The sequence below is a fragment of the Aedes albopictus genome, chromosome 3 (assembly GCF_035046485.1).
Source record: "Aedes albopictus strain Foshan chromosome 3, AalbF5, whole genome shotgun sequence".
Classification (NCBI taxonomy): Eukaryota; Metazoa; Arthropoda; class Insecta; order Diptera; family Culicidae; genus Aedes; species Aedes albopictus.
Genome location: NC_085138.1, coordinates 280,753,355 through 280,772,864, shown reverse-complemented (window position 1 = coordinate 280,772,864; position 19,510 = coordinate 280,753,355). Strand labels below are relative to the sequence as shown.

Sequence of the window (19,510 nt, the reverse complement as noted above, 5' to 3'; positions counted from 1 at the left end):
AAATGGTATACATGCTGAAAAATAGTATGGCAATAATGTTATTATCAGAGTTGCCCTCTGTCACTATCAATGGTAAGCAAACTGCCGATTTTGATCAAGGAGAATACATTTTACTAAGGTAGCGCAGATAAACATTGCAAACCACTGGTTGTCTCTTCCACTCTTCTGGTGTTCTTATGCAACTAAAATAGTGGCGTATTTCAGTTCCATAAGAACACCAGAAGAATGGAATAGACAACCAGTGGTTTGCAATGTTTGTCTGCGCCACCTTAGTAAAATGTATTCTCCTTGGATTTTGATAGGCTGACTGCGATCCAAGTCAGCGTGTGCTCTGTTGAGTCACCGCGTCACCGTCACTTTTCTTTTCCCATCACAACTGGACTGATTGCGATGGCGGGTAGATATCACTGATAGACCATCTTTAAAATTCGTTTAAAAATCAAAAGAAACACTTAAAGTGATGAAATTTAAATAAGTGGTACAGAATAAAAAGTTTCGTATGATGGTCACAAAATATTTTGAGTTTTGGCTAAAATCGCAAAAATATCAGTTCAGTTGCTATGATAGTGCTCTGGAGTGTGGGTCAGTATCAAGTCGTTGCCGGTCACAATCGTTTTGATATTGATCGCATTGGCGGAGCCAGCATTTTCTTCTTTCTCACTCACTCTCCTAAACATACACGAGAAGAAGAAAGATAGAAGAGGGGGCAGCTTGCCTCCTCTTTTATCTCGCTCTTTCTCGTGTATGTTTAGGAGAGTGAGCAAGAAAAAAGAAAAAGCTGGCTCCGCCAATGATTGATCGGCTTACAGTGATAGTGCCGATGGTGCAAAATCAGTAGTCAACTGACACGACTGATATTTGACAGCTCTGGTTATAATGCATTTAACATTTCCATGCCCTGTAGCCCTGTATACCAGCGTACGAACTCGGAAAGGCATCAACTTTTTGAGTCAGAGTTCCACTTATGTTATGGGGTCCATCACCAGCTTTTCAGGCGAATCCTTGACCTACATAATACACCTCCCAACCACCCACTCCGTAGTACTTATGGGAGTGTCACTGAGTCGGAGGCCTCTTAAATAAGTGCTACATCAACATTTCCTTCTCCTATCCCAAGTTACGGTAAAGATGGGCGTGGCCGGGAATAATGGCATTTGTGCTTTTGGTATTCTTGCATAAGATTGGAGCAAATGGATGTGCGAGAGTTCGGCTGTTGGATCTATATTCTAGGTTAGGAAAATTCGGCTTATCAGTCCTTTTTTCTCAAGAACGATAACGGTTTTCGATTCGTCCCTACGTTTCGGTAACGGTCGGTGAGGATGGTAACAACCGTTACCGAAACGTAGGGACGAATCGAAAACCGTTATCGTTCTTGAGAAAAAAGGACTGATAAGCCGAATTTTCCTAACCTAGGATTGGAGCAAAGTTAACTCCCCGGCCTTGTCCCGAAAAGCAATCCGAGCAAGATTAGCAAAAGGTACATGTGTGTTGTTAGTATCCAATCTACGAAGTATACCGTAACTACGCTAACGCTAACGCAGAGTTCCACTTATGTTATGTGATCATATATTGATGGTAGAACTGTAGCTTATAAGAATTTTTGTGTATAATTCGGACTGCAAATCGAAAGATAACACTATATGTAACTCACTATAAATGTTCATATTATGCTTGTACAAGGTATAACAAATGCCTATAATAATCAGGTTAAGGGAAACGGATGGACTATTTAAAAAGTCATAAACACTCAGTCATTACACACGCAATCATTTCGTTCTACTACATTTGAATTACAAAAATATTGTCTCACTTATTTTATGTTTCAAACCTTGCAACAGTTTTGCATTTTGTACTTTACCAATTTTTTCTTTTATTTTCCTCCAAGTGTGCATTTCTTATCACGTTTGTACACACATTTCAAGATTTCAAGATTTCAAGATTTCACATTTCAATCATTGCCAAACGCTTCCAAATCAATCCGCTTTTCGAACTATTTTCGAAGTTGGTATGCTTCATTCCGTTCCACCATCTTTCAAATCAATTTTTGAATCCAATGTTTGTCTTTTGATCAACCATAAAAGAAACGACGGTTTTTGAACAGAGTCATGCTCGTCTCGAAGAATGCAGTGCATTTTGTTTTTCAACATTTTTGTTTTATTTTTGTATTTTCGTCCCAACAACCACACCATCACGTTCTCAAAATCACACACTCCACCAAAAACCACCTTCCCCGTCGTCGTCCCCCGCGACAAAACTGTGAACTCCCAAGTAGAAGCGTCGTGAAGATCCTATCCTGGAGACGGCGTAACTCGGTGGCCCCGATGCCCGCCTGGAACAATCATAACCGCATCAATGTGACCGAATTGCACATCTAGGGGTCCAGCTGCCTTGAATCATCGCCGCCTGTGTTTCCCATAAACAGTCCCTGTCTCCGTGTACTTGACCCCGTATTTCACAGTTCCAAAGATAGTTAGCGACTAGGTGTAGTTTTCTCTTTCTTAGTTGAAAGAATGCAAGTGAGAGAGTAGTTTATGTTGCCACGCACATCCAAGTAGATTTGAAAAGGCGCTTCTATAGGTATTTATTCTCTGACAAAAAACTAATCCTTTATCCTGTACTGTAGTATCATTGCTTCGAATAGTGTAGCTTTAGATAAGTTGAGGTAGCTGCAGCCTGCAGTAGATATTTTAAGGTAAAGCAAGGTGTAAAACATCGTATCAAGAAAACTGGCAACACTGTTATGAATTGCTATTGGCATTAGACTCTTCAATACTATCTGAAACATTCAAAATTACCATTATAACCAACCTACTAACAGTACTGTGCATGTACCTTGCCAGTTTGCTTGAAATGTATGCATCTTTCAACAAAGAAACGCAACAAATCCGACCATAACGATCTGCGCTAGATAGAAGAGTTGATTCGATTGAGACGACGCGTTGTCAGGCAAGAAATGCTAGTTCTTAGGGACTTTGTGATATATGATAGGTTATGTCATTGAAGAAAACAACGTGCAATATCCGAGAACAACAGAAAACATTCCATTACTATATTTGACTAGTTACTTAATCTCATGTAAGGACAATGAAAGTAAAGTTATTTGTTAAAACTGTACAAGTGTAATTTCACTGAACCTCGAAGTAAGACCACCGAACTGAAAGTAATTTTCTCAAACCCGAAAACCCGAAAGCCAGTTTACACCATTGTGATTCCTCTCCTCTCGTTTTTATCCCCATCATCCCACAAAGATCTGAATTTATGTAATTTTTGTGTTATTGTTCTAATAATTATGCATCGTGTGCTAGCAAACAAAAAAAAATTCAATCAATTATGTAGCATCTAATACGAAAACAAGTTCGAAGTAAGATGAATATAAAGTGTGCTAAAAACTTGCTTCTGTCCAATCGTGTCTGTGGTAATCAAATATGCAACGTGGAACGGTCTTTAAAAAAACTAATTTGCAGCTGTCGCCTCGCACTATTGGCTGAGAAGGTTCGTTTCGATGGTGAAGGGTATGCTTCAGAATGCTAGAAATCGAAGAAAATGGACCTGACACATTTTGACATTGTTTGTGGTGTATGTTTTTCACAGGCGATACTCCACCTTCACACTACTGGAACCCGCTAGTGGGGGCTCCGCGGATGAACGGTTTACTATTTAGCCAGACTCTTGGTGGGTTTAAGGAGTTGTAAGTACAAGAACGTATGTGCTTCTGAAAAAGACCGTATGGATCAATTTCATAGGTTAATCCTATAAAATATAATTTAATGATTTAAGTTCGCCCAAAGATTTTATCGAATAATTATAGTAATACTGTTTATAATATTCTTCAATAATTTCAATGTTTTATGCTTGAGATACACAGTACATTGAATGATTAATCTAACGTCACGTAGCATTACATTGATCTAGGAATGATATAATGCATGAATCGAGAAAGAAAAGTCCTTCCTATTCATCACAGAAATAAGTAGGAAATTTAAATTTTCTTAGAAGATATGAATACGGTTATATAAAACATCATGTTGTTTCTTTTCTGAAATGGAATAAAAAGATTTCAGTATTGATTTTCTTTCTGAAATTTATATGAGGTCACTGTCGATGAATTACAGTGTTCGAATTGGGATGTGCTTTAACAAGTCGAGTCAAATGCAATATCGGCCTTTTAGTCTTTTTTTACTACGCCTTGAAGGCGTTGCCTTCATGGATACACCCTAAAACGAAACAACACAGGCTTGTGTACAATGTACACAGGCTTGTGTACAATGTACACAGATTTGTGTACTACTAGATCAGCCTCCACCCCTGTGTCAAATGTACACAGTCACTTTTCTGGCTCTAGCGCGGGTATGGGAGCAAAGTTCATAACTAATTTTCTCTGAACGATGACATGCATTATCAGGAATCGATCAATGCAAAAATAATTGTTAATTTTGTTTTCATGCCAGCGCTGGAGCCGGAAAAGTATCTGTGTACATTTGACACAGCGGTGAGGCTGATCTAGTAGTACACAAATCTGTGTAACTTCTGTAACCGTGTAGGCTGAAAAACTAAAAATAAGGTACTTTAAAAATCAATGTTGAGTTCTTTTTCATGTCACTTTTAAAGCGCTCTTTTTATTGTTGTCAGAGAGTAAAGAGCGAAACAGCCAACCCAACTTTTGCAGTTCGAATGCGTCAAGCCATAGTTGAGTTTCTGGCACTCAAATTTGAGTGACTAAACAGCCCAAAATAAACATCAATTCCATCAACTCAAAATAAGCTTGGCGCACGCAACCTCGAAGAAAAAACTCACTTTGGAGTACATATTTTCGTTCCTCCGTGAATAATATGCTCATTCTACGAGTGGAGTGACGTGACGCAGCGCAACTCGCATATCGAGATGAGAAATCTCAGCTCAAATTATGTAACTTTCCATTTGATTTACATGGCGTATTATTTTATTCGAGCCGAGATGCGTCACGTCACTCCCCACTCGTAGAATGATGTCGCGTTGATGCCACAGGTCAGCTGGTAATATTTCTGTGCTAGATGCAGGGCGCTGAAAACATAATCAGCATCAAATACAGTATGGTACATACATTTCGTGACAGTTATGGCTTTCTTCAAAACATTTCCGCAGTAACTGAAACTGGAAGACCAGTGGCGTAGCCAGAAATTGTCTCTGGGAGGGGTTTTCAACGGTCAATGATACCTTTTTTGATTTGACATTTAGATTTTGTAAACATTAATAAGCAATTGTATTCGTAATTTGAAAATGGCGGCGCAGCCGAAAAATTTTTTCGTCGCAAAGCGCTTTATACTGAAAATTTTTTCCACAAATTTTGGCTCTGGGGGGGGGGTTTTAACCCTAAAACCCCCCCCCGTGGCTACGCCAGTGTGGAAGACACATAGTTATTGTATGTCGATGACGTGTCTTCCTCGTTTTGCGCGTGCCAGGGTGACTCTCTCGATAGACGGCTTTGAGTGGTGCATTTGGTGCTTGGTGAACGCTAGGTATCAGGTATCAGGTTTCAGAAGGCCGGCTCCAGAGGCACATTATCCTTCATTTGGGACATTTGTGCCATCGCCATGAATGATGCAAATTATCACCTCACGAATGCTCAATCAACTTATCAATGAGCCATTTTACGAAGTAACAACAATGTTGATGATGATATTGATTTTCACGGTTTAGGACGCTACCTCCTGTCAAAATTTCATTCATAACATCGGCTCGTAAAATGGACTATTGTATTTTTATCGCTTGCGATTGAACTGTACACTGCTCAGCGATGTAAGCTGATCGAAAAGCATCGAAAGCGATAAAAAGACAGGCTTGGCTGGAACGCAACAGCTCAACGGCGAAAAGGAACAGCCAACAATGCTGATCAGCGTCGAGTCTGTTCGTGTGCTATTCGTACGGGAGGTTGGTTTGATAAAGCGAGGAAGGGTGAAAACGTATTCGTTGTCGAAAGCGAATCGCACTATGTATTTCGCGAATATTTTCACCAAATAGCAAGCTTGATTGCCATATGTATAAGCCAGTTTCATCATCTACCTGAGAGAGAATGGAACAAGGAATGGGAATTAAGAAAGGGAAAGGTGATTAAATGGGATGGGTTACCCTAGCAGTGGGAATGAACGCATAAGCGCAACGAGAGCTCATAGCCCATATCACAATGAGATTAATCAGTGCACTGAAAAGGACACTGTAAAACGCATTAGCGTAAAGAGAGCCTATAGCTCATTGGAGGTAGCTCATGCGACTTTCAGTCCCAAGTAACCACAGTGCTGAAGCCTTATTGCATGCAGATCTACGGTGTATTTAGTGCAATCATTACTTTACATGCAAACTTAAGGTTGATTTAAAGTGGAAGTGGGCAATTATAGAATCAAATTAAGATTATACTGGTATAATCTTGAAGCAGTCGCATAATTGCCCATTTCCACTTTAAATCAACTTTAAGTTTGCATGTAAAGTAATGATTGCTCTAAGTACACCGTATATCTGCATGCAATAAGGCTTCAGCACCGTGGTTACATGGGGTATGACATCGAAAGGCACGTCATCGAAAGCATTCTCAATATTCAAGAAACCGCTAATGCAAAAACTACGTTTGAGCGAGTGCTTTCTTGAAAACGTATATAACTTTATGTAAAAGAGTCACTGTGAACATCCCAAATTGGGTGAGTTCACATGAATAGGCATGTTAGCCAGACGAAGATCACAGATGTGACAATTGACAATGCGTTTCAAGCATTTCAGAAAGAACGAGGTAACCTGATAAATCTAGCATAACATGTGTTTTTGTAAACAAATATGTTTCGGTCGCTGTAGGGCCCAACTACATCTACCCACAAACATCAACACCCTTAACAGACAGCCCGAAGACAGCTCTTTCTCATAAGGGTGTTGATGTGCGTGGATGATTGCAGTTAGGCCCTACAGCGTCCGAAACTTGTTTGTTTGCAAAAACACATTTAGATTCTTTTCACATGTTATGCTAGAAATCTGGAACTCATTACTTTTTCATACAACGCACGCACCTACTTTCAGTCCTGAGCACCCACGGTGGTGTAGAGGGCCGAATTGAAAGACTTCCATTTTGGGCGATTGCCAGCCATCGCCTTGACCTGTGACCAGGTCAAGTTTCTGTCGACTTGCGTGATTTCGTTAGGGTAAAACCTCCCTTAGTGGAGGTAGTACCAATAGTGGTGGTAGTGCCAATTTAGCACTATTTCGAACAAAATGCTTGCAAATGACATTTTTAACAGATGCATCATAACTAATCAATAACATTAATTCGGTTTTGTCTTCAAGATTTGCCGAAACACCTATTTTAAACAATTATTTTTCTTAAATTTTTTGCTCCTTTGCACCTATAGTGGTGGTAGTGTTCCTATAGTGGTGGGTCCTATAAGAATTCAATGGAATGCGCCACTATAGGAACCAATGTTAAATTTTACCTCCATAATAGGAACCGTGTACCTATAGTTGGTGCAAGTGATTTATTAGCAAAAACTGACATAAACAATGGTTTTTACATTTTTCCTAGCAAATTTAAGTGAAAAACTATCGATTAACGTTTTCAGACTTTTTATTTTGTGGTATTATCAATTTTCTTCAATTATTTTTCTACAAGGAGCTACTAATAGCACCACTATTGGTACATTTACCCTATTAAGGCTGCGCTGCCTTGAGCCTTTGGGTCTGCCTCTGCTGCGATGTCCTGCTGGGTTCCAATCTAACGCTTGCGTGCAGATTTCGTTTTCGCCCCTGTGTAGAGTGTGGCGAATTTCTGTCGCTATCGGCTTTTGATGTCATCGACGATGGAGCTCCACGTTGGAGATCCAATTATGAGGCCACCATGCACGAAATATATACCGCAGGCATCGATTGATGAAGACCTGCAGCCTTTGCGTGTTCTCCACTGATACACACCAGGTTTCACTGGCGTACAGCAGCACAGATTTCACGTTCGAGTTAAGGACAAACGTCATGAAATCCCGCTTCAACAGTGCATCAAAATTTAAAACGCACAAATCTCTCGAAGCAAGTTTCAAACAACAGTGCATTTTATTATTCTATTCTTGCTCACTTGTAATAAGCCTAAAATAAGAAGATCAGGTGTGCTGGTTTTGTTTACGAAGAGATTTGTGCCCTCGAAATCGTGAGTAGGTGTCAAAGCCGGCCATTGTGGCGGCCATTTTGGGATCCTAACAAGTCTGTCCTTAAAAATTCGGATTTTGGTGCGTCGAATGACCTGTTCCATACATTTCTTAAACTCGCAACAGCAGCCCTCGCCTTCTTGATCCGTGCACCTATGTCGATCTTGGTGCCGCCATCGACCGCCATTTGGCTACCAAGATATTGGAAGCTTTCAACATTCCCCACTGATTGTCCAGCTACCGTAAAGCTGGAAGGGTTGACCGTGTTTCATCCAACGATTTGGTCTTGTTGACGTTGATGGTAAGACCTGCCGCTGAGGAGCGATTGGCAAGATCATCGAGCTTGCTCTGCATATCAGAGCGCCGTCATCAGCCAATTCGAAGTCATTTAGATGCTTCATGGTAATGGGCTGCCAAAGCAATCCACGACTAGGTTTACGGTCAATCGCATCTACCAGGATCTCGTCGATTACGATGAGGAACAGTAGCGGTGATATTTTACAATCTTGCCTCACTCCAGCAACGACTCGGAAGGGATCGGACAAAACACCGTTGTGCAGTACTCTGCACGAAAATGCCCTGTACTGTGCTTTAATGAGGCCGATGATTTTCTCAGGGACACCCTTGCGCCTGAGGGCTTTCCACATGCTCCGTGATTGAGACGGTCGAAAGCTTTTTCGTAATCAATGAACACCAGGTAGAGAGACTCTTGGAATTCATTGATTTGCTCCAGAATGATACAGAGCGTGACAATATGGTCCTCACAGGATCTTCCAGCACGAAATCCTGCTTGCTGCCGTCGGAGAGTTCCGTCAATCTTCTCCTGTATCCGGTTAAGGATCACTTTGCAGAGGACTTTGAGAACGATACACAGTAACATGATGCCCCTCCAATTATCGCATACAGTCAGGTAACCCTTTTTGGGTATCTTTACCTTTACCAGAATAATTGATGCAGTAGTTGTGCGGATACTACGGGGTCAGCTTTGAGCATCTCATCTGATATGCGATCGACCCCTGGGGCTCTGTTCGATTTCATGCTACGGATGGCTGTTTCTATCTCCTGCAATGATGGAGCTTCGATGTTGACACGGGTAATGCGTCGAACCCTTGGCGGATCATGCTGAGGTGTTGATGGCGTGACCGACACTTGAAAGAGGTTTCCAAAGTGCTCGAACCAGCGTTTCAACTGGTCAGCCGGGTCGGTCAGTAACTCTCCAGACGTGTCTTTCACGGGCATCGTAGCATTCATCTTGGTCCCACTACTAAGGCGACGTGAGACAGCATAGAGGAGACGGATGTCGCCGGTATGTGTGCGTGGCTTTCTCGTCTTCGCCGATTAGGGAGTTCACCCAGGCTCTTTTGTCCCGTCAACAGGAACGTTTCACTTCTTTCCCGAGAGGCGAATAGCGCTGACGGGCTACGGTTTTGGCTCGTTGTGTTTTCGCTCGCTCCATTATCTTCCTTCCAGGTGTCATCTGCGATCCACTGCTTTCTCTGAGTGCGTAGCTCATTCAAATAATTCTCGTCGGTGGCGATGAAGGAGTTCTTGATGGCCCTCCATTGATCTTCCGTAATATCCGCAGAACGGTTCTTCAACTACTCGACGAAGGGTCTTTTCACCGCAGCGTCTTCCAGTCAATATATGTTGTATTGTTGAACCAGCATCCGACTTTCCCCTCCTGTCGATGGATCCTGACAATACGCAGCCGGATCTCTCCGATTAAGAGATTATAGTCGGACGCAATGTCGGCGCTACGTTTGTTCCGCACATCAAGCAGGCTCTGTCTCCATTTTCAGCTGATGCAGATGTAGTTGATTTGATTTTCTGTGACGCCATTACGAGAAACCTATGTCACTTTGTGCGCTGGTCGATGATGAGAGCGATCCCCCAATCACCATATCATTGTTGCCACAAAACTCTGCAAACAACTCTCCGTTTTTGCTCATTTCTCCGAGACCATGGCGTCCCATGACGTGCTCATAGTGCGAGTAGTCGGAACCAGCCATCGAGCTGAAGTCACGCATGAGGATCTGGATATCACCTTTTGGACTCTTATCCACGACAGTATTCAGTTGACTGTAAAACTTCTCTTTGTCTTGCAATTTCGGCAGCATCTGATCATGGTAAGGCTTCGAACCCATGTTCAGAATATGGCCACAATTAGCCTCTCTCTCTCTCAGTGAACGATCACACCTCGATGTGAACAGACGTGTTGTTTCGCTCGTGCTTGCTTTCGGTGCGCGTTTGCAGTCGAAGTGATAGTTATTCTCCCCATCGGCCGAAGTGGAGAGAGAGATGGAAGTTAAAAACACGATTGCTTTTGTCTTCCCCGGAGATGCCGCTCAACCATCTCTGGCGGATGTGGCCCGCTTTGTTAAGGAAATCAATGGCGACCACGCGATGATGGAAACCGTGTATAAAATTTCTGACGAGAAGTCAATTTTTATACGTTTCAAGACCGAAGGAGCCATGAAGTTCTCCTTGGAACAGAATCCCGAGCTGCTTGCTTTCCATTATTCTGATGGGAAAAGTGTTACTGTACGTATGTCGATGGCTGGAGAGACCACTCGATATGTACGTGTTTTTGATCTTCCACCGGAGATTTCGGATCAGGATCTGTCATCGGTGCTGTGCAAGTACGGAAAAATTCGACGTGTTGTTCGTGAACGTTTCCCCGCTGAATTCCAGCTGGATATGTTCACTGGAATACGTGGGCTGTACATGGAGGTTGAGAAGGAAATTCCCGATGTGCTCTATTTTCGTCATCGAAAAGGGAGGATTTATTACGATGGCAAGAAGTTGCGATGCTACAGATGTCAATCGGATACGCATCTGAAAAGATCGTGTCCGTTGCTTCTGGATCGTCGAGGAGAGCAGGCTACACAGCAAAATCCAGCAGCAGATGTCGAGGTAGAAAAAGAAAAAGAATATGAAGAAGCCGGGATGGATGAAGCTGTCTCCGGCGAGTGCAAACAGCCAAAGGAGAAATTGAAAAAGAAAGTGAAGAAAAGCGAAACAAAGCGACAACGGTCATCTGATTCGGATGTAGAAAAACAAGCGAAAAAGAAAAACGAAATTCATCCACAATCGAGCGAGAGTGACAGCAGCATCATCGCGGACCCGGACTTGCCTTCCGTTAGGAGAAGGTTCAAAGTTTCATCGTACGAGTGGATTGGAGATGAGAATGAACGCCAGCAACTGATGCTAGAAGACAAGAGCAGAATAGCAGCCGCCTACAATATTGCAATAGATTTAGTTGACGTTTATTATGATTAATATTAGTCTGTGTTGGTCTATATTTTATTATAACCAAAAAAAACTTCGATTCGGCTCTGTTATGCCCACGTGGCGCCCGAGCCTCCCAAATAAACGAATAAGTAAAAAAAAAAAAAAAAATTAGCCTCTCATTAACAGGTTCCCATTTCATGAGCGCAGCGGAAACCAACTACCCGGTGACAAGGAGCATGTTTACCTCGTAGGCCAAAGTATAGCAGAATTGAACCCGATACCAATCTGAGTTCCTCATAGTTCGGCTAACGAACTTCGCTTAGTCCTACCTAGGATTGCACGCTACAAGCTACGGCATACCAGTTTACCCTGCTGGGCTAGGGTTAGTACATTCCAAGTTCCAATTTTTGTCCGTTTTTTTTTGCGCTGAAAGTCGTTGCCGTTGAAACAGTTCGTTATCTTTCATTTTCAGTTTCTTCAGCGGTTTATGGGTTTCGAGAACAGTAAGTTGTTGGCCTAAGGATTCTCATCCACCGTAGTGAGGCTGCCACCTTAGGTATAGCTTCCGGTGGAGAAGTATTTCATACTCAGCCTCTGGATGCCGGAATGAACACTGTTTGAGCCACACCTCCTTGGTAAACAGACGCTTGGTGCGTGTTTCTGCAATATAGCTAAAGTCAGAAGGACAACACTACGGTGTGCAGCATAGTTGTCCCATGTTAATAGGGATTCCCATAGAACATGGGACAATTATGCTGCACACGGCAGAACAGTGTCCAAACTGCACTACCAGCTAAGTACACAACTCTTTCATCACTTCACTTTGGGCTATATTTCTATGAAACTGAGCACTGAATTTTGTGTGAACCATAAATATTCATCGCATTCGAATCAAAAAAGCTAACAAAACGCTAGTTAACCATCCTCGATTCATCCTGAAGGAGTTGTTTCGGTGGTTTAACCCTTTGGGGACGGACGTATTTGCCCAGTCGTGAAAATCGATCATCACAAACGTCTTCTAGACTAGCGAGGTTGCATCCAGGAAGGTGAAAACTCCGTCTTCAAAGGGTTGAATATTGTTTTGTATTACAACAGGCATTATTGGACAGAGCAAATTAACATACTATTCGTGCAGCATACAATAAAAGAAAACTAGATTTTGATCTATAGTAAAGTGTTCCTAATGCAATGGCTGAAAAGTTCAACAACGATGTTCTGAAAACAGTTGAACACGAACATGAGCGCATACTTATAAGTCTTCGCATCTAAGGAAAAGTGGCACAAACTAAGTAAAAAAAATCTTATTGTAGATAGCGAAAATATACTGAAACGATTTGTTATCTAATTCATACACAGTTCTGATAATTTTTTGTAGGATATGATAATTGTAAACAGTTAAGCAACACGACAAATTATTTATTTGGTAATACGAAAAAGTTGACGTTATACTTTTTTCACTGATTTCCGAACATTCGTTAAAATGTGCATTATAGCTAGGGTATTGAATTTTTGAACAGAACACATTTTTGTATATAACTACTATAGATAGAAATAAAAATGTAACACAACCGAATCCTGAAACCCGAACTGAAGTTCTTCTTAATCACTTCAACACTTGGCAATGTGCGTTACCACCACGTGAAACTGTTCACAGCAAAAAAAAACACACGTTCCTGTGCATTTCCCATTTAGAAAGAAACTCCGTCCTTCGTGAACCCGAAATCCACCACCACACAACTCGACACGGTGAAACTTGAATGAACACCATTTCATGTACCGACTTCTTCACCTCATCATCCACTGAAAGCTGCGGCCAACGCGTAAAGTTTATTCACCCAAAAAGGGAACTTTCCAGTCAATTAGATCCCCCCCGCTCCACTTCAATTAGTGTTCTTTTATTTTTATTCGTAGGCAGTGACATGTAGTAACATATTTTCCTTCGTAGATTATTATCGTTTCTGCCGGTGAATGTGCGTAGTGTTTCAGTTAGCGTTTTTGATTTAGTAGAGCTGATATGCAGTCCGTATGTGTCCGTAGATGTTGGCTGTGCTCGTATGTACTCCGTAATGACCCTGCGATTAAATATGAATGAATGTCATCAAACTGTTGTCCTTGCATACCTATACCTGGACTACCTACATCACGATGTGATTTCCCTACGGTCCTCAATTTGTTGTGCACCATTTCCAGATTTCACAAGTTTCCAATGTGAAAGTCGACAGTCATTGCAATTAATGGTTTTCATTGACCAAGAACCTCACTGAGTTCTGATATTTTCTCGTATGCAAACAGAAACTGCTACACAGTGAATCATCGCGTGTGGTGGTCGAATTTAATATAAAACTCTAGAAATAAAATTCTCTTCAATTCTATTTGAAACATTTAAAATAATTTTTCAGACAAAAAAGCATAACCATACAAAATACAGCCTCAAACATTTTGTATTAGAACTATACCCAACAACATAGGGTAGACACGAGGACTCTCTATGTTTGCCATGAATGACGACGAGACACTACCATATGGATAGCCTTGATTTGTCGTAGATACGTAGAGGAATTTTCCAGCCATCACAAATTGAATGCAAATGAAGGTTGTCCAACATGTTGTGAACAAATGCGAGCATGCAAAGTCATTTCTGAACTGAGCCAAACATGTTGCAGTGGACTGGACGGAGGGCATACCTGTTCATATATCACAAACAAGCCTTTTCATCGTTATTGAAAAGAAGGCCAGTGCAGTGCTGTTTGGTTGCTTGCGTAGTAGTATTATACTAATAAGGATTTTATTTGATGATAAACTTATTGTTTCTTTTTTTTCTCAACAACTGCGACTGGTATTCTTCATAGACAGATTGAATGACATTAGAAGAAATTGTTTCAAAGATAATGAAATATTCAGCAGAACGGTGCTGAGCTTCAGAACTGAAATGCGGTTACTATACCGTATACCGAACAATTCAAGAAAATTGTTTAGCAAAAAACATAACATTTAAACAAAAACAAACAACAATCATTACAATAGTAGAAACATAAAAAAATCAGCTCACAAAATCCCAGCTACATAAAAAAATTCATATCTCAAAAACTAAAAATATACATTTCTGATGTTTTGGTATGTTACGCCAAATTTCCTAAATTTTCTGATAAAAATATAAAACCAGGGTACCCCTTTGGTTCCGAGACCTTGAAAACGTGAAAAAACTAACAAAAGAATTTTAAAATCGGTTAACTGGTTCAAAAGTTATGATTTTTTTTTTAATTTTAGTTTTTAAAAACTTTAGTAATATTTTTCCCTGAATTTTTCTCATAATAACCCGAAAACAATAGACCGTGGAGGTTTGACGTATGGAAGAGTTGTTTATTTGATCAAAACAAACAACCTTTTCGAAGAACCAATGCTCTATAGTGTCACGGTAAAAAGTTAAACACTGGCACCACCTTGAGTAATACTATTACAATAGAGCAGACCTGGTGTGATAGTTAAAGCACGTGACTATCACGCCGAGGACCTGGAACCGGATCCCACTCCCGAAAAAACTCACAAAAAGTGAGATCTTTCTTCAGAAGGGAAGTAAAACCGTGGGTCCTGAGATGAACTAGCACCGGGCTAATAAAGATAAAAAACACACTATTGCAAAAGGTCAAATATCTTAAAAACACCAAAATATACCTCTCCAAATTGTTGACAATATGTTTCCAGGTGGCGATCGGAATTAGTCGAAGCCGTCATCGCTTGTTTACGAATCCACTTATCTGCGAGCGGTAATGGCGGCGGCGGGCATAACCAACCGTTTCAGATTTTGACGTTTCTTGGGGGAAAGTCAAAACAGTTTCACTCTCCTCCTCACCCCTTCACCGATCGTTCGGTGGCGCCAACCGATTGCGATCCCCAAGAAACGTCAAAATTCGAATCGGTTAGTTGTGCCCGCCGCCGCCATTACCGCTCGCGGATAAGTGGATAGGATAAATTTGAGAGCGTGAGATGACGTCTAAGACGATGCCCACCAATGCGTGAGTAAACCCAAATTGGCAACCTCCTTCATAACGCAAAAACCCCACCAATCGTTGCCAAATCGGTTTGAAAATGACAACCTGCCCGGTGAACAGTGGGTTCATATATTTGGCAACCACACCCAACCGTTGCTATCACGGTTGATATTACTTTTTTTTCATGACTTCCATCTGAATAACAAACAAAAGCAAGACTGCTTTCTACCCGTTCTACAAGTAAATTATAAAAAAAGTGATTATCGTTAATATTTTTTTTAACTGTTGTTTTCTCATGCATTTTAGATTGGGCTTGTCACAAATGGATACATATTAAATATAAAGTTTAACAAACCGAAGAACGGTGAATTTCTATACCAGCATATTCTAATAACTTCTTTGAAATTTCCACCGGGAACTGGCTAATGTCTCCAGTAATGCAGTATTGCAAGCCCTGAGTAGAATCAAAATAGGTGATATTCAATGCTGACGCTTTAAATGACTGCATGGTTCCAATCAACACACGCCTGCTTGTCCAAACACTCGTAGTGCTTCTCCAAAAGACACTCCGCAACTCTTCAGCAATTCCTTCATGGATTTCTCCAGGAATTCCTTGGCGAATTTCTGCAGGTGTTCCTTGAGATTCTTCCACGGATTTCTTCAGGGTATCTTTTAGGAGTTCATTCTTGGATTACAATAGGAGTGCCTTCGGAGAACCCTCCAGAAGTTCCCTCAGAAATTATCTAAATATTTCACCAGGTAACCTTCCAGAAGTACCTCATGACGAACATTCAAGGATTTTTCTAGAAATTTTGTTAGGAATTCCGTCGGAGCATCCTCAAGGAATTCCTTCGAGGAATTCTCCAGGTATTCTTCTTGGAATTCCTTAGGGGAGCCTTTCCGGATTTTTTGCAGGGATTCCTCCTGGAATTCTCTCTGGGAATACTCCCTGAATTTCCTCAGGGATTCTCTCGGGGATTCCTTCAAGAATGTCCTCGGGATTCATCCAGGAATTCTTTCCGGGATTCCCTCGAGAATTCCTTCCGAGAATTCCTCGGGAATTCCTTCCGAGATTCCCCCGGGAATTCCTTCCGAGATTCCCCCGGGCATCTCTAGAGGAATCCTTGGAAACATTCCAGGAGTAATTCCTGAAATAATCGATGGAGAAAATGCTACTGACATCTCTTAAAGATACTCCTGTTAGGATTCTAGATGAAATTCCTGGTGAAATCCACGAAAGTTCTGAAAAAAAAGTTCTGGGGAACTATCTGGAAGATTTCTTGGAGAAATCCCTGCAGAAATGACTCGATAAATTCTAGCACGAATTCCAGGAGAACTCCCAGCAGTAAATTGTAGAAAAAACTCTGGAGGAATTCCGGAAGAAATCATAAGAGAAATTCCGGAAGCAATATCAAGAGATATGCGGGTAGGAATACCACAAGAACTCCTGGATTAATTTTAAGAGAATATCTCAGGAAATTCATAGAAGAAGCCCTTTGGGGAACTCTAAAGGAGAATCACGGATAAATCCCCTCGAGTATACGTATATAATCCGTTTGAGTTATTTGTGGAGAAAAAATGAAGGCATCCATAGATTTTTTTTTCAGGAATCTCTAGAAAGAACCTCGAAAAAATATCTGGATGAATCTCCGGTACAATTTCTGGAAGAATTCCAGCAGGAATTATGAGAACATTCTTAAAGAACACCTTGGAAAATCCCTCGATAAAGTATTGGATAAATCAACGGAATAATTTTAGAAGGAACTATTGAAAAAAAACCCTATAATTTCGGGATACATTCCTAGAGGAACTCGTATAGAAAGTTCTACAGAAATACCAGCATGAATTTTTAGAGCAATCCCAGCAGGAGTTTCTGAAGGAATCCCAAGGAAAACACTGGAGCAATGCTTGGGTAAACTAGGGTCGTATCTGAAGGGACTCTTATAATACTCCCCGGAAGAATTCCTGGAGGAATTCCCGAAGGAATTCTTGAAACAACACCAACAGAAATTTCTGGAAGAATTGCAGTCAAAATACCAGGAAGAGTCGCAGCAATAATTTCTGGATGAATCGCTCAACGAATTCCTGAAGGGTTTCCAATAGGAGTTATTAGAGAAATTCCTAGAAGAATTTATGGTGGGATCTCTAAAAAAAAACCTGATAGAATCTCTAAAGGAAATTTTAGAAAAATCCCTGGAAGCAATCCTAGAAGCAATCATAACAGGAAATCTATCGCATAAACCACTGCATAAATTCCCAATTAAGCCCAGCAAGAAGCCGTTAATATGTCACGTAAACCATATTTGCGTCATCTTATACCCTCATTTATACAATTATATGAAAATTTGTATTGACGGCCTCTAAATTTTCCTGGAGGCATCTCTGGAACAAAGAAGCAAATTTTGAATTTTTTTTAGTGGGTGAGATTCACTTGAAGAAGTTACTTATACTTCAGCGTCACATGTTTGGGAATGTCTGATTTATAAGCACATCACCAGACAACGCCATAATGGAAAAAATAGGTATAAAACGGGAAAAAAATCGATATCTCTGCTCGGAGTGGATGGATTTGAATGAATTTTTGACACAAACTGCAAAAATCTCTAGTATAGTTTCAGTCAAATGTAAACTAATGACTATGTAACATTCATTTTTCTTCTTCTTTTTCTTTCCCCCGAAACAGTCGCTCCTCGCTGCAAACCGGGAAGGGTGTCATTCGCCGCACGATGCTGGAAATCAGAGTATCGGGCCCGTTTTACCCCATTCTCTCTCTTGTTCACCTTTTTGGAAAAAATACTGGAGTGCAAAATAAACGATTTATTTAATTCGTGTTTGTGTAAAAACTTCCATAGTATCGAATGGAGCTGGTTTGGCTCACCGCACAGCCCTAAAAATTGGAATATCTTCAAGTAACCCCAATATCCCCTTTTTTAAATTTTACATACATCTTCGCTCGGAGTGGAACGCAATCGATAAGAGCAGGACAAACCCTATATCAAATTGGAAGTTTTTACATAAATACGAGTTAAATAAGTCATTTATTTTGCACGCCAATCGGAAATAAAGGGGATGGCCAAAATGTTTGGGATAGGCACCTTTTTTTCTCACAAAAAAATTCAATATGCTGTAACTTTTTATAGAGTGCATCAAAAAATCTCAAATTTTGACTGTTTATCAACCTATTATATGTGCATCATTGGTACAAATTTGGGCACGATTGAATAATTTTTCGCGAAGTTGGAACCGTTCGGGTAAAACACTATTTTTTAGACAACTCATTTTAAGCTGTCATATCTCGGAAACCAGTGAACCGAATTGAATAAATTTTTCAACGTTTATCAACAATATATTGATACTTAATACAACGTTATAAAATGTAATATTTTCTCACGGCGAATTAAGTTATACCGGGTTGAAATTTTTACCCATATAGGGGAAAATAAGTCAAATTTACAATACCACACAAAAATTACTAAATATATTCTTCCTTTAATATAAATAGGCTGTAATATATCTGATTCAAGATAACTTGAGAACAGAAGAGGAAAATCTTTGGACATTAACACTAAAATTTATTAACATTGACGTAAAAAAATACATTTTTTCGAGAAAAATCCAAAAAGTGTCTATCCATGATAACTTTTTTAGCGTTCAAAAAGTATCTATGTTTTAATAGTTTGTGAAGTATTTGTATATTGTTAGTGTACGTTCAAAATTTTATTTAATTTGGTTCACTGGTTTCCGAGATATGACATCTCAAAAATGAGTTGTCTAAAAATAGTGTTTTACCCGAATGGTTCTAACTTTGCGAAAGATTAATCAATCGAGCCCAAATTTGTACCAATGATGCACATATAGCAGGTTGACAAATAGTCAAAATCAGAGGTTTTTTGATGCACTCTATGAAAAGTTATAGCATGTTGAACTTTTTTGTGAGAGAAAAAAAAAGTTGCCAAACATTTTGGCCATCCCCTGTAAATGATGGTTTTCTCAAAAAGTGTGTGTGAGAGAGAGAGTGGGGTAAAACAAGCTCAATACACTTAATTCCAGCATCGTGCGGTGAATGACACCTTCCTTATCTGAAACTATAGAGATTTTTACAGTTCGTGTCAAAAAATCATTCAAATCCGTCCACTCCGA

At 40.4% G+C, this 19,510-nt stretch overlaps 1 protein-coding gene across 15 annotated transcripts in view; it reads left to right on the top strand.

Moving 5' to 3' along the window:
- The window catches only part of LOC115257360 (probable phospholipid-transporting ATPase IA), a 356,682-nt gene that overhangs the window by 303,926 nt on the left and 33,246 nt on the right, over positions 1–19,510 (top strand). Inside the window, exon 17 of one of the 15 annotated variants that reach the window (XM_062861117.1) lies at positions 3,592–3,688. The exons of 12 other annotated variants lie outside the window; for them this stretch is intronic. In XM_062861117.1, the coding sequence (XP_062717101.1) occupies positions 3,592–3,661 (70 nt within the window). In that variant the 3' untranslated portion in view covers positions 3,662–3,688. Of the gene's footprint in view, positions 1–2,269; positions 3,155–3,591; positions 3,689–19,510 lie in introns of those variants that run through there. 2 more of the 15 variants (XM_062861116.1, XM_062861115.1) reach the window with 2 other exon arrangements.